Source organism: Callorhinus ursinus, unplaced genomic scaffold (assembly GCF_003265705.2).
Source record: "Callorhinus ursinus isolate GAN/ISIS: 27379988/994484 unplaced genomic scaffold, GSC_fseal_2.0 scaffold36, whole genome shotgun sequence".
In the NCBI taxonomy this organism is placed as follows: domain Eukaryota; kingdom Metazoa; phylum Chordata; class Mammalia; order Carnivora; family Otariidae; genus Callorhinus; species Callorhinus ursinus.
The window spans coordinates 4011377-4027051 of NW_027397098.1; the positions used below are offsets into that span (position 1 = coordinate 4011377).

The 15675-nt window shown below is 42.7% G+C and overlaps 1 protein-coding gene across 9 annotated transcripts in view; it reads right to left on the minus strand.

Annotated features, from left to right (window-relative positions):
- MCM10 (minichromosome maintenance 10 replication initiation factor) overlaps nt 1-15675 on the minus strand; it is an 88333-nt gene that overhangs the window by 62145 nt on the left and 10513 nt on the right. For 8 of the 9 annotated variants that reach the window (XM_025853484.2, XM_073879894.1, XM_073879895.1 and 5 more), the window contains exons 8-17: nt 14007-14174; nt 12294-12410; nt 10706-10905; nt 9169-9269; nt 8182-8292; nt 7979-8096; nt 6095-6323; nt 4409-4550; nt 3642-3760; nt 1626-1739 (exon numbers count right to left, since the gene is read on the minus strand). In XM_025853484.2, coding sequence (XP_025709269.1) covers nt 1626-1739; nt 3642-3760; nt 4409-4550; nt 6095-6323; nt 7979-8096; nt 8182-8292; nt 9169-9269; nt 10706-10905; nt 12294-12410; nt 14007-14174 — 1419 coding nt within the window. The remainder of the gene's footprint in view (nt 1-1625; nt 1740-3641; nt 3761-4408; nt 4551-6094; nt 6324-7978; nt 8097-8181; nt 8293-9168; nt 9270-10705; nt 10906-12293; nt 12411-14006; nt 14175-15675) is intronic. The other variant, XM_025853486.2, reaches the window with a different exon arrangement.

The following is a 15675-nucleotide window of genomic DNA, read 5'->3' on the forward strand; positions in this document are numbered from 1 at the left end:
AAGGAAGGAAGGAAGGAAGGAAGGAAGGAAGGAAGGAAGGAAGGAAGAAAGAAAGAAAGAAAGAAAGAAAGAAAGAAAGAAAGGAAGGAAGGAAGAAAGAAAAGGAAGAAAGAATAAAAGAAAGAAAAGGAAGAAAGAAAGAGAGAGAGAGAGAAAGAAAGAGAAAGAAGGAAATGATGGGTGAACACTGAAATAGCGGCTGGGACAGAGCACCGTGGTTTCCGGTAGTCAGAGTCTAGCCAGAGAAGTGACTTTTGGTTTTGGCAGCCTCAGAAATACAGAGCAGAATGGCACGCCAGCTGTGGTAGGCAGAACAGCCACCCCCTGCCCAAGACACACACACCTACTCCCTAGAACCCATGAGCACATTAGGTTACATGGCAAAGGGGGACCAGGGTTGTTAGTTGATCTTAAAATTAGGAAATGATCCTAGATTATCAGGTAGGCCCAATGGAATCATAAGGGCCCTTAAAAGTGGAGGTGGGACTCCACAGGGAGGAGGCCGGAGGATGTGAGAGGAGGACTCCGCCTGCCATGGCTGGCTCTGAAGACGGAGGAAAGGGCTGCAAGCCAAAGAATATGGGTGGGCTTGAGAAGCCGGGAAAGGCAAGGAAACGGATTCTTCCCTAGAGCCTCCAGAAGGAACGCAGTCCTGCCAGACCTGGATTTTAGCCCCGTGAGACCGACGGGAGACTTCCGGCCTACAGAAGTGCAAGATAATAAAGTTGCGTCCTTAGACTGTCAAGGTGGTGGTTTTCTGAACAGCAATGGGAAACTAACACACCAGCTATGTCCTTAGGTTTGCTGTTCTGTTGGAGTAAAAGCTGTCGTCTGAGGTAAAACCTTTACCTATTCTGAACTTTCTCAAGGAAGCCCGGCCTTCTGGTGACAGCTAATTTAGGGCCACCCCCTAAACGTAAAGGAGTGTTAAGGTTTGAATAGGAATAAAGACAGAAAATTGTACTTGGTAAGCTAAGGCTCTTCCTCCTCTTACACGTGCTTATGAGGGGGATTAGCGAGGGAGGATAAAATGAGTGGTAATGGAAGGATACAGTTCTGCAAGAACTATTTTTTGGTCCTATTTTATCAATGTTGATGGACAGGGGGTTTATCATTTTCTAATAGACTTAGTGTAAAAATTCTGCAAATATAGAAAATAATGTAATTTACACTTTGCCTTGCGATTCAATTTAGCAGGTCAAGCCCTGAGTAGAAAGGGACAACAGTAGTTGGTCCTAACATGTGACGCCAAAGGAAATCATTCAACCTATGTCCCAGGACTGTGAACCGTGGCCTGAGGGTGTGCTAGAAACTTGAGAAGGACTGGTAAGAATAACTTGGGTCCACTGGACAAGGCTTGCCTGCAGAACCAGGAGCTGTGGTCAAATGAGAGGAGAATCTCACCACCAACGCTCTGCCACCAGAGCTCGGAGGCCAAGTGGGCAGGCAGCCAGGTCCTTGGCTGTTGTGAGCAGCTTGCTTTCCAGCCTAATTAAATGACCTGGGCAGGACTCCAATCACAAGACATGGCCCCATATCCCATATATCTCCATGTCCCACTGAGTCACAGGAGGTCACGACAGCTCCAAACTGGGCCTAGGGTTAGAAGCATCTCCTATACTCACCGTCTTGCACGTCACTACTCGACATTTCACTTCTCTGATGCTTCTCATCTTTTCTTCCATTTGTTCCTTTTTCACCAGTGGCTCAAAATAACGTTCCTGCAGCTCAGCCTCAGCCTGGAATGACAAGGCATACAAGAGACCTTGCACCAAATCCAACACGTATTAAGGCACCAATTTAATAATAATAAAAACAACTGAAGAGACAAGTTGTTATGAGGACACCTGATAAGAGCTCAAGGAACTGTAAACCAAAAGATGATCAGAAGTAGACATAAGCTCTTATTTTTCCAAAAACTAGTATGAAAGCATCTGGTGATGTAAATTTTAAAACACCAAATACAAACTGAAAATGCTAACATTATTAACAGCGTCATCGTATCAAGTGTGTGCACCAGAAGGGAATTATGTCTCCTGTGCCAATACAGACTCAAGCTATGGAAGGCATTCAGGGCCACCCCACTTACAACAGCCCAGTCTATCTGTCAGACCAAGCACTTGGCAGGAGCAATCCCTGGTTGTCTGGGACAACAGACAGTAGGTGTGAGGGCAGAGAGAGAGCAGAAGGTGGTCACAGCTCGGGAGTTACTGCAGCTGCACAAGGCCCGGGGCCTCTGGTGGCCACAGACGCCAGGAGCTCGGCTCTACAGCCTCTCAGGGTCGGCCCCGGCTTCTCTCTCGGCCAAGTTTCAGTCTGGTAGAATGGTGGGATATACAACCGTCTCATTAGTCAGTAGTTTATCAAAAGAGCAGAGCACTCAGAGGACTGCCCCATGGAGACATTGTGAAAACCGGTGGGAGCACTTTTTTTGGTCATCCCAGTGATTGCTACTCGCAGGGACAAGGTAGGCTGTTCCAATGCATGGAACAGTCCCTCCGTATGAAAGGATTCTTCTGACTGTTCTAGAAGGCACCCATGTGGATGAAAAACCCAATTATAACCCTCAAACCTAACTGCTTTATATACAACCCTACAGTATTTGTGTATGGTTCAAATATACATTGACTATACCAAGAGTATAACCAGGCAACTCCTGTATATATAGAGGGACAACTGTAGTTTGGTGTCTTCAATGGTTCCCTGGATTATTCACTGTTTAAAGATTTTTTAATTTTTATTTGACAGCGAGAGAGGGAACACAAGCAGGGGGAGTGGGAGAGGGAGAAGCAGGCTTCCTGCGGAGCAGGGAGCCCAATGCGGGGCTCGATCCCAGGACCCTGGGATCGTGACCTGAGCCGAAGGCAGACGCTTAACGACTGAGCCACGCAGGCGCCCCAGGATTATTCACTGTTTAAAAAAAAAAAAATCATACTGTCAAAGAAACAAACCCATGGTACTTAAGTCACCAATCAAACACACCTAAGGAGAATTCATTTCTACTTGCCTCATTTATGTTACTAATCCAACCCTCTGACAACTTCATTATTTCTTCTGGGATAGTTGTACCTACATATTTACATAATCAAATATATATTTTTAATAAATTTTCTTTTCTTCTTTACATTACACGGAGAATATTACATCAAGAATATTGATATTCTTGAAATTTGTAGTTAGGTAATTTATGTTATCCAGAAATTTTATTTCAGGATAATAAGGGAGTAATCCAAAATACACGGCATTGGGAGCAACTACCCCCAATGGGTTGGTGACTACTGATTTACAGTATTTGAAATACCAATATAAAAATACTTGAATGGAAAAAAAAAATCCCTTCCCATATAGCAGGACAGAAAAGCAAGCTATAGCGATGAACCGCGTAAACATCAATTCAAAGCCATAACTACGAGGAACATTATTATAACACTGAGGTCCATTAAAATAATGATAAATGATATTCTTCAATTCCAGGACAGAGGCAAAGCTAAATTCTATCAGAAATATTCCTGTTCTTCAAAGTTAACTCAGACACTTAAGTACATCTTGGTTGAGGCCGAAGAAATAGATTCTTAGTCCCACGACGAAGTGCCTCACGTCTGGAGGGCATCTCTATCATTTCTGACCTTTTGAGCCCTTACCTCTTTTAGTATTCCTGTGTGCTTCGATTTTGCTTTTAGAATTTTCTGAAATTCCTCAGATTCCAGGTAGGCAAGTTGTTCTCTCCTTCTTTTCCTGGCAGGCTCCAAGTCATCTTCAGCTAGAGCAGAAAGGAAACACAGCAGCTGTCACAGGAATTTCAGGAAGCCAGGGAGCCTCAAGGCCTCAGCTTCCCCCAGGTTTTTCTGTCTCTGCCCACCAGGCCCTTCAAATTTCATTTACCCCACTAGGTACCAACGGAGGAAAACACCTCAGGAGTGAGCGGAGAAGTAGGGCCTACAATACGTGGGATGGCAGATTTGACCACTGGATGAGAATCTCTTCTACCTTAAGACAGAAGCGGACTATGACGGACTATGATGATAGGTAACATCAACAAAAATCCTTTTTATAAATTGATGGTAAAAAGTCACTGCCAACTTCAGAGTTTTCAAAGTAAAAATGGTAATTTGCAAACACAGAAATTCTACTTCTTTCAAAGTAAATCTTTATACTAATATATCTACATAAAGATCCATGAGTAATCTTTGTCTGAAGTTTTTAGATTGTGCCTAATTTCATTTCAATTTAATGTGCTTATAGAAAACAGTCAGTTCCAGTTGTAGAGATTCTATTTAGGTATTGTACAAAGAGGCCAGTTTAAGTAAAACAATGACTTCTGGCATCAGGGATGGTGGTTATAGTTTAGAACATCTCCTCACAGATGGCGGACTTCCCACTGCTAACTCCACTGCTAACTCCACAGTACCTTGAGGAGAAAAGGTGTTGTTCTCTACGCGTTCCTTCACTTCCAGGACATCCTGGGGGTCCTTTTGCTTCTTTTTAATGCTGTTTGGGTCTGTTTTTGTAAGAATCTGGCCTTTTGCCCTTAATTTGGTTATAGCAGCTAACTAGAAAAAGAGGAGATGTCAAAGATGAGACAGTTATCTGTAGCCCTATGTCCCTTTTCTAGTTTTTAACCAGTGAATTCTGTTCTCAAATATAAATCAGCAAAACATATTCTCTCTCTGCTTAGCATTATTAACCCAGTTGTTAAAAATTTTAAAGCATGGAGGCAGGTCTATAAGCTAATAAAGTTTCAGCTTATTTAAATACCAAGTTCAACATCAGTTACACTGTGGGCTTTAGGACCCACAGAGAAACCACATAAACATTGTGGAAGTTTGTTTTACAATCAGAAAGAATGAGGATAGGATTCTAGCTCTGCCACTTACTAGTTTGTAACCTTACACAAATTACTTAATTTTTCAGCTTCAGGTTCTACATTTATAAAATGGAGATGATACTGTTTACTAGGTTGTGCGGATGCAAAGAGAGAATGCGTGCAAAGCACAAACCTATATGGAGTAAACAACGTGTGTATGTATCACGGGTACATGTGCAATTGTTTTGTTTTACAGTTTATTTATTTTTTCAGTAATCTCTACACCTGACGTGGTGCTCGAACACATGACCCCGAGATCACATGTGCACCTGTTATCACGATCATTACAGCAGGTGCAGCTTTGTCTTATGACTAGCCTTTGCCCTTCATGTGGTGATAGCGGCTAATGAGAACAAAGAGAAGACAGGCTCTCGTCCGGGCTCAGGGTGACTCAGGAAGGGGTGGGGTGCGGTTCTGAGCACTCCCAACTCCTACGTCAATCAGAGCAACTTAGCTCCTGTGTAAGATTTCTTTTAAAGAAAGATTTTTTTTTTTTTTTTTAAGATTTTATTTATTTGACAGAGAGAGCCAGTGAGAGAGGGAACACAAGCAGGGGGAGGGGGAGAGGCAGAAGCAGGCTTCCCGTGGAGCAGGGAGCCTGATGCAGGGCTCGATCCCAGGACCCCGGGACCATGACCTGAGCCAAAGGCAGACACCCAGTGACTGAGCCACCCAGGCACCCCAAAAGAAGGATTCTTTAAACCACCATTTTATAGTCTCGCCTTAACAATTCCCAGAGGGTGCCTGGGTGGCTCAGATGGTTAAGCATTTGCCTTCAGCTCAGGTCATGATCCCAGGGTCCTGGGATCAAGTCCCGCATCAGGCTCCCTGCTCAGTGCAGAGCCTGCTTCTCCCTCTCCCTCTGCCATTCCCTCTGCTTGTGCTCTTCTGTCTATCTCTCTGTCAAATAAATAAATAAAATCTTAAAAAATAAAAATAAAAATAAAAAAAGAAAACAACAATTCCCAGAATTTGTTTCCCTCAGGCCGACCAGCGTTTAGGCCATCTCCCTCAGCCTCACAAGGAACAGTGTTGAGAATGGGTAACGTTTTTGGATTAAATCAATGGCATTATGTTGATACTATTATCATTTGAAATTCCTTTGACTCTAATTATCATGATCAATAAATAGTTATTACGGTCTTTCCTGATCATAGACATATAAAGTTTGCAACTCCAGGTATGTCCTACAGAATGCAAATTCAAATGTTGAAAATAGATACCACTTACCTTTTTGGCTTCTGCTAAAGCACTCAGTTTTGGTCTTGGTGGTGGTGACTCATCAAAAAAGAGAACATCATCTCCTTCTGAGATGCCTCGCCCAAGCTTGGGTATCTGTGTGGCTGGCGTTCCTTCTAGGCTGGGCAACGCAGCCCCCATTTGCAGAGACTGAGAAGGGGCCCGTTGAGAAGAGGGTGGCACAACTGGGCTCTCAACCCCATTTGAGCTTTGGAGAAATCTTTAAAGAAATATGCAGTCACAAAATACGCAGACTGGGACACTGCAGGCAAGACCACCAGCTGATAAGTAGTGGTTAGTAAAGTAGTAGCCCCTTCTTGGTCAAGAATTCAGATTAGCACACACTGAGAACATGCTGGCTTTGCTAACTCCAGGTAACTGATCATTCATTGATAAGCTCTCACCATTTTACCAATTTAGAACATGATTACTATTTTTGCCAACTGGGTTTCTAGCGGTGCCTCTCTACAGAACACAGCCCCGAAGGTGAGATGTGCGCTGTATTCTTAGCTCTCTGGTTAGCTAGGACCTTCAGGAACTCACGGAATTTCTCTGTATTTTAGTTTACTGGGGAGAGATAACACACACGATACGTCTGAAAGTCCTTCACAGAAAGACACTATAATTCACATGGTGATTTATTTTGTAAACAGTCTTAAGGGCTATTGAAAAACAACAGTCGCCACGAACTATTTAGCCCAGAACTTTCATCTTATAGATGAAGAAATTGAGACCCCAAACCCTACTGCTTGTAAGTGACAGGCTGAGGATTAGTACCAGGTAACCCCAGGCCAGGACTCTTTTCACTACCACATGCCCACTTCTGCAACCTGCCTGTGAGACCTGCCCAACAAAAGAGATGTTTTATTTGGTCAGCAAAATTATGAAAAACTTCCAACTGTAATACCTTTCAATGGGCAGGTGCCCTCTATTTCACACAAGGCCACAACTCCATCTACCTATTTACATTTTCTGTAGCCACGTGAAGAACGCCTCCAGAGATATTCCATCAGCACCTCAAACTCACCTGCCTGAGGCCAAATCTATGCTCTGGATTTTTCCAAAGAATTTCCTGGTGGCTTAAAGTTGACTTTTCTGTTTATTGAGCCATCTACCTTTCAGTGGCCCAGATTTGGGATGGCGTAACTGTTTTAACAAGGGCAGAACAGGTATGAGTCCAAACCTGGGCCCCATCACCAACCAGCTCTCTGGCGCTCAGTTACATGACTCATACAACAAGGATAACAGCACCTCACAGATAATGGCAAGGCCCAAACCAGACACTGTATGTATGCAGTGCATAGCATGCTCCGTACATGTTAAGCATCTGTAAACTGTTACTCTTATCACTATTCCAATAACTCGAGTTATGAATCTTTGATTCATCTACCTTCTGCACCATTTTCCACTTGTTTCTGCCTCTACAATGACTCCACTTTCACTGCCTCATTTCTACCATTTACCTGAAAAACTGCAAAATCTACTCACTGGCCTAGCCAGTAATTGAAAAGCAAATTGTGGTGTAGAAATAAGAAATGAGAGGAAACAGGTCAACACGCACTTTCCCCTTTCACAAACCCCTCTTAAAGTGTCCCTTCTTTCTCTTCTTCCTTGGAGTGCTAATTACTGTAACCTGTCCCACCTAGTCTCAGATTCACTACCATGCATCAGAAATACAGAACTCAAAAGGCTATCTTCTTAGGTTATGTTAAAATCACTTTTGAACTTTCAAAGTTAAAAAGTTAGCCAACCATCCAAATACTAAAGCCACATTTTGGAAATCCATTAAGACATTCTGATTCCTTAAATCCATTAAGACAGGAGGACCCCTGAGATGAGCTATCTAAATAGGGTATTTTAAACCGTTATTCTTACCGTTTCTGTATTTCTTCTGACCTCTTCCTCCTCATCTCCAGCACATGCTGCTTCTGCTGCCTCAAGAGGGCTGATGCTGAGACAGACTGGAAAGTAGGTTTCGGGCTCCCCGTCACCCCTGAAACACAAACCACAGACTGAGGGGCTCCAAGGGGCCGTGGGAACACAGACATGGGGCTAGAGCAGGGGCAGGCTGACTCTACCTGATAACCTGGCTTTGGCTAAATGTTGTTTTAAGTTTCTGGCTCCAAACGTAGGTAAGTCCATCAGTTCCCTAAATTCCTCAGAGCAAGACAAGCTCTTCTGGGGTATTCCTGGAATATACAAACATCAGCTTTAGAGGACTCAAAGTTCTGGCAGTTTGAGATTATGTGACGTCACTTTTAAAGCCCTGCATTCACAACTTAGTCATTTGTAAATGAAGTAGGTGGAATGCCAAGAGAAAAAAAAGAATCCTTAGCCTCTAGTAGATTAGTAGGACTGCAAAGGCACGACAAAGATCTTGTTTCAAGTGATGATTAGAACACCAGTGTCTGTAGGGTCATTTCCTACACTATGTCTGGAACGTTCGCTATGGGTAGGGTCTGTGCTAGGCCCTCACCACTGTTATGAACAAAGCCCCAGGTGAGAAAGGCAGAGGTGCCATTCTTTGACTTAGACCTGTTTTTTTTTTTTTTTTTTAAAGATTTTATGTATTTATTTGAGAGAGAATGAGATAGAGAAAGAGAGCATGAAATGGTGAGAGGGAGAAGCAGACTCCCCGCTGAGCAGGGAGCCCCATGCGGGACTCGATCCCGGGACTCCAGGATCATGACCTGAGTCGAAGGCAGTCGCTTAACCAACTGAGCCACCCAGGCGCCCCTGACTTAGACCTGTTTTAACGAGAAGGTAACTCATGGGTTTGACCAGGAACTTGATACTACCGATTCTAATGCTGGACATTAAGAATTAGACTAGATACATCAAGAAAATTTACAAAGTATTGACGCAAAGACTCAGCCATGATTAATACGCTGTTTTTCCTTAAGATGCTGCCAAGCAGGCTGATGTGCTTAGGCCACATCACTCACTAACTATAGTGAAGAGTGGATAGTTACAACTTAGGGCATGAACAACTGTGACCATTTTCAATCCAAAAGACTACATATTTAAGCTGCAGAAAGAAATATGGTATCAAGAAACAAAATTACCAAGTTTTTGTTGGGTTTCCTGAATGATCAAGTCTGTCCCCTTAACAACCAGATTAGTCAGAGTGGTTTGAATCTTCTTTTTAGGAGCAACAGCGGCTGCACTGAAATGACAAGAGTCACCCCCCAAAAGGAAAGTCACTAAAATTCAATGCTCTGATGAGGTAAAGGCACAGAAGTATTCATTTATTACAATCTGTCAAAGTTTCTCAAAGCACTGTATAAGGAAACTTTCTTAATACCATGATCCTACAGCATAGCTGATGAATGCATTATGTCAGGCAACCTGCAAATCTGGTGGAAGCCATTCTGGAAAAGCAATATGGCAAAAGAAATAAAAAATATGCCCCACTTTGATCAAGAAGTCTAGGAATTTATCTTAAAGAAATTAAGGACTAGGCAAAAACTTAGGGTATTAACAGGCTAAAAAATTGTTTGCAATGTTAAAAGTTAGAAACACCATTAATGTTTATCCATAGGGAATGGTTTTATCACAGAACCATGTAAAAAAAGACTATGTGGCCACTAAAAATAATGCCATAAGTCCATATTCGATAAGGAAAGTACTAATTATTTTATGGGGCGGGGGGAGTTGCAAAGTATAGATCTAGTATGATCTCATTTTATCTTACTGGAAATTTATACATGAGAAAAAAACAACTAAAAGCATATACAGCTGTGTGTGTGTGTGTGTGCGCGCGTGCACGCACATCTGTTCAATAGATAGGAAGGAACTAACGATTATCTTGGTAGTGGGATCACACCTAGTTTTTACAGTCTCCTTTTGACTGAACTGTATATATACAGATACGTTTTTATAAGGCAGGAGTATTGCTTTTTGCAGTCTGGAAAAATACAGGCATTATTCTAAATCTTAAAAATGTGTTCAATATGACAAGTTAGGCAGGAGGTGAAAGTCCTCTTGCCCAATTTGTTAGCCTGGGAAAGAAATGTTTTGTTCTTGGACCAGTGGTAGCTCCTTTATAACAGGTCCTGAACCAGCCACGTCCTCAGATGTGCTTTCTTCCCTCCAGTGACAAGGGCATCGATCACCTACTTCAGGGCTCTACAGAGGGCCTGAGATCCTCAGCAGCATCCCACTCCTATTTAAGGCTTCACTGCTATTAATTCACTGAGTTGAATGTGGGTTCCAAGAGGTCTGCCACCTCACTGTAATAGTCATGAAGAAAATGACTTAAAGGATGCCAACACTGGGATTAACATACTTTTAACGGCCATACAATCAGTCCTGACAAAGTTGCACTATTTACAATAGAAGGAAGCCAAAGAAGAAGTGCGGGCTCTGTGTTAAAGACCATCATGACACAAGTTAACTTAATGTTCCTCCCTCCTGTGCTTTCCTCTCTACCTGGGAATAAAGGAGGTCCTTGTCAACCTTGTCCCAGGCTGTGAGTTTATGAAAGATAAAACCTGTACAAGTCTGTTAGGGCCACTACGGAAAAGTACAACCATTGGGTTTATTCTCATAAGGCGGGAAGCAAGATCCCTGTCCCAAAAGAAGCCCCGGAGAATGTCTTACATTGAGGCTGCATAGGATGCAGAAGAAACCCCTCCATAGTAAAAACCATCCTGACACAGCCGTTCTTTTAGGCTGGTGCCTTTGCGGGCAAACCTCTTTGGAATTCGTCCTCCAGAGAAGGTGGACTGCAGGTCGGATCGCCTGGCGCTGAGCTTCTTGTACTGGGCCTGGATGTGGTACTGACAGTACTCACAGTCGTTCTGCAAAAGTAAGAGCAGTTGCATCAGGACTAGGGCGACAATGTCAATAAACACTGTTCCTTTCTCCCAGCTTCAGGGGTGCTATTGCGTATAGAGCCCCCTTATTGAGCGCCAAGGCCATTCCTCAAGCACAGCTATGCAGTGACTACCCTGAAATTCCCTTAGATGCAGCAACAGTGGGGTTTTAATGACAGCACTGCTATGTGGAGATCTGTCAGGCACTTCCTGCTGAGACCTCTTTTCTCAGCTATTTCCCTCCTGCTATTTCCTGATCACTAGCTCATCTGTTAGGCAGGAATGAGGGAACTGAAAGGAGAGGAAACCAAAACTTGCCATTTAATCTGTTCAAAGAGCTCTAAGTAGCACCACTTCACACCCACTAGGATGGCTGTCATCGGCAAGAGACAAAAACAAGTGCTGGCCGAGATGTGGAAAATGGAACCCTCCCTCCTCTCTGCTGGTGAGAATGTAAAAGCCACTTTGGAAGCCAGGCTGGTTGCTCCTCAGAAGCTGAAACATAGGGTTACCGTGCAACCCAGAAATTCCAGGTTATATACCCAAGGAAAGTGGAAACATCCATCCATCCATATAATAATCTGTACAAGAATGCTTGTAGCAGCAGTACTCATAACATGCCCACTGACTAATGAATGAACAAAACGGGTCTAGCCATACGATGGAATATTCTTCAACCACAAAAAGGAATGAAGTACTGATGCACACAACAACGTGAATGGATCTCGAAAACATCATGCTAAGTGAAAGCCAGACACAATTTCCATTATATGAAATGTCCAGAGGAGGCAAATCCATACAGGCAAAAAGCAGAGTAGTCCTTACCAAGGGCTGAGGGGAGAGGGTAATGGAGGGGGACTGCTAGTGAGTATGGGGATTTTTGGGGTGGGGGGAGTCTGAAATTAGTCACTGATGGTTGCACACCTCAGTATTAAAACTACTGAACTGTACACTTTAAAAGGGTGAAGTGTATGGTATGTAAATTATAGCTCAAGTTACCATGATTATTATTTTAAAAAGCTCTAAGAAAATACATGTTGGAGTTCAGAGACTAAAATAAAGTTTTCAGTGCATTTCATCATAGTGTTTGATCTCTGGCATTGCTCAGAATTGAGGGCAACTAAAATTCCCTCTTCCTTATACCTCCTAGTCAGTTGGCAATAAAAGATCACCTTCCTGAGAGGTTAAATCATTCCCTTGTCCTCAGTTTTTCAAACTGGCAGTTACTAACCACACACTGGATTTTCTTACTTTGGTGCTTCCTGTTAGGTAGGAAACTATTCCAAATTGATTGTTACCGCTAGGCTATCTGTAATCTATTCCCATTAGATCCCATCCTCAGCAGAAATTATCCCAACAGAACGGAAACCAACCAAATTAACAGTCTGTGTACACGGCTGTCCATTCTTCTTCTTTGCTTTACAGGTTCCCAGGTCAAGAGCTTCACCCATGATTAAAATCTTCTGAGGATGATCAATAGACAAACATACCTGCAGAGAAGACACGGTGTGGGAGTTAAAAGCTGACAAAGGTGTGGCCTTTCAGCAGCAAGAATGAGTAAGAGGCTGGTTGGTGGGAGTTAGCAAGGCTTTAGCAGTCTATAGGAGTTAGAAGCCAGGACCCTACAAAACAGCTTTAGGAATGGGAGGCACAGAAGACATGTTCAATTCTCTCCTGCATCTCTGCTGTAGAATCTGAGTTTTATTCGGGCTGGCCAACGCTCAGCCTCAGGTGACGAATACTGTTCATTTTTCCAGCATCCCTTAAAGCTAGCAATGGTCATGGGACTGTGTTCTGGCCAAGGAAACTCACACAGGAGTTCCCAACAAAAGCAGACAGGGTGGGGCTGGCTCACTCCTGCCTTGAATGGTGATGTGAGGGCAAGAGCTTCAAAGCCGTCCAGTGAGGAAGAGGGGAAGGCTGAGAGGCTCACAGACACTGGCCCTGACATCACAACACTGCCTATGTTGGGATTATTCATTATGGAAGAAAAACAAACCCCAATGTTTACCATTAAAACAAACTGTAGTGTGGGGCACCTCGGTGGTGCAGTTGGTTAAGCACCCAACTCTTGGTTTCAGCTCAGGTTGTGATCTCAGGGTGAGGAGCTTGAGCCCCACATCCATCTCCAGTTAAGATTCTCTCTCTCCATCTCCCTCTGCCCCTCCTGTTAGTGCCCCCCCTAAAATAAATAAATAAATCTTAAAACAAAACAAAACAAAAAACCACCTGTAGAGGTTTTTCTGTTACTTGTAGCCAAACACATTTGAACCAACAGATGAAGATCTGTTGCCATTCTCTGGTGAAAGAAGAAAAGAAATAACTTTGCCTCTCACAGACCTCAGTCTGCAACAGCAGGGAAAATTCTACTGCTGCTTGAGAAGATGAAATCACTCTGAGTTGCAGCTATCGCTGTACAACTAACTAACGGAGCAAAATCCCGTCAACTAGAAAATCCTGCCTGCTTGATGCCGCCAACGGAGACTGATGAAAGAGATTTAAGGAGACCTAGGCAGAATAGTTCAAAACACTTTAGGAAACTTGGAACTAATGTGGAAAGATTTAATGAAAGAAGTTGTAATGAAAGAAGTTGTTATGAAACATTTAAGAGTAGGTGGAAATTCAGAATATTGGTGGGTGAGAAACAAACAAAAAATCAGATTAGTGAAGATTAAAAACATGATTCAGTATCTGGAGGTATACCAGTTTTTGCTAGAACTTGGCTAAGCTGTAAAGACAAGAGTGGAGGGGGGTGCCTGGGTGGCTCAGTCGGTCAAGCGACTGCCTTCGGCTCAGGTCATGATCCTGGAGTCCCGGGATCGAGTCCCGCATCGGGCTCCCTGCTTGGCAGGGAGTCTGCTTCTCCCTCTGACCCTCTTCCCTCTCGTGCTCTCTCTCTCTCATTCTCTCTCTCAAATAAATAAATAAAATCTTAAAAAAAAAAAAAAAGAATGGAAGGAAAGGAGGAAAAGAGGGAGAAGGAAAGAAAGACAGAAGGAAAGAAAGACGGAAAGAAAGGAAGACGGAAAGACGGAAAAGAAGGAAAGAAAGAAACAAACCAACCAGCCACGGAAACAGATTCTTACCTCCTCTGAACCATCCTTGGGCTTCATGGGGTTAGCATTGAGCAGCCCTATGACGGTACCCTGTTCAGTCTTCCAGAGTTCTTTGTGAACTTCTCCAAACAAGAACAATGACACATACCGTGTCAGGTCACGGAGATCATTCAGTCGCCAGATACTAAATGTTTTCCCCTGGAACAAATATTTATTCTTATTTTTAATAAATTTTGCACAATGGGCTATACTATCTCCATTTATGGTTCAAGTGCTCTACCGCGGAAACATATATAAAAACCACCTTGACTATATAATCTTGAGAATGTGGTTTGTTCATTATAAATTAATTCTCTCTCTAGGCTTTAGTGTTTATTACCTTTCTCATTTTAGAAATGAAGGTGAAGTAAGGCAAACCAGTAGTAAAAACGTTAGTGAAGTCTCTAATTCTCAGGTCGAAAGAGTCAATGGGATGGCATGGCCTTTCTAACTACACACACACACAGAATATTAAAAGGACCAGTGGAAGTTGTGGCACTACCATTTAATAATTTAGTGGATATAAATTTAGTGGATCTATTGTTTATCACTAAGTAATTATATTATTAATATTAATAAAAAGGTTTCACCTCTGTGCTATTCAATCTTTGCCTAGCTTAGAAGAAAAACAAAAGCATCATTTAAAGACAACAGGTTATGTTTAACTGTAAAATTTCAGAAGTATTATATAATCTGAAGGAATGCAACTCAAAATGCTAACCATTTATATAAAAACTTCCACTTTCAAACTTTTTGTTTTTAAACAAAATAATTTGAATATTGAATCAAGCTATTTCACACAGGCATACCAGGACAGGTGTGGTTTTAGGTTATGGTGAATTATTGACTGGATTCAAGTGTTATAATTATGCTTCCATGCACTTGTTCAAAGCCTTTCTTGGAAGGGTTCAGATAAAATTTCACACCTATTATTTCAATGTCATTATAGCCCCTTGTGACACAATTAAGAACTTAATCAAATGAACCAGACATGTTCATGTTCACCTTGACTGTCAGAGGGCCAGATCAGGACCCACAGAACAATCTCAGGTTGACCAAGATCTCATATAGAGAAAGAAATCAGGATTGAGCATGATTAAGCATAGTATTTGCTGGGAGAGAATTCTGATATAACCAAAAGCCAATTTCTTCCCTTTACAAAGAAGGAAATGGACATCCTTAAAGATTAAAGGTCAACCTAAGCTCACATAGCTAAGGAGAATGAGGCTCAGGACCCAGGTTTTCTGACTTGCCAGGCCACCAAATCATCTTCCTGTTACCTCGGTCAAGTGCGATTTTAAAACCTGTTAGATCTTTTTTAAGATCCACTGTGCTGGACAGGTCTGCAATTTCAGAACTTCCTGAGATTGACGACCTCTTCCTTCTAGGCAAGCTCTCCTGAGGGACTGGGAACTCGGCCTCTCCCCCACAGTCGGGATGACAGTGTCACAGGGGCCACATGTACCCCCAAAACAATGACAAGTGAAATGCAGCAGGCATAATACAGTGAAAAGCCCAAGGACTCTGTACAACCAGGTCTTCTGTAAGTAGAGCATTCTTTACAAATTTAAACTTCAGAGAGCAATCCAACGATAGCGAGGCAATCTACGAATTTACTAGCAGCTCTCTCAAAATAAAATACTGATGGGCTTAAGGTAGA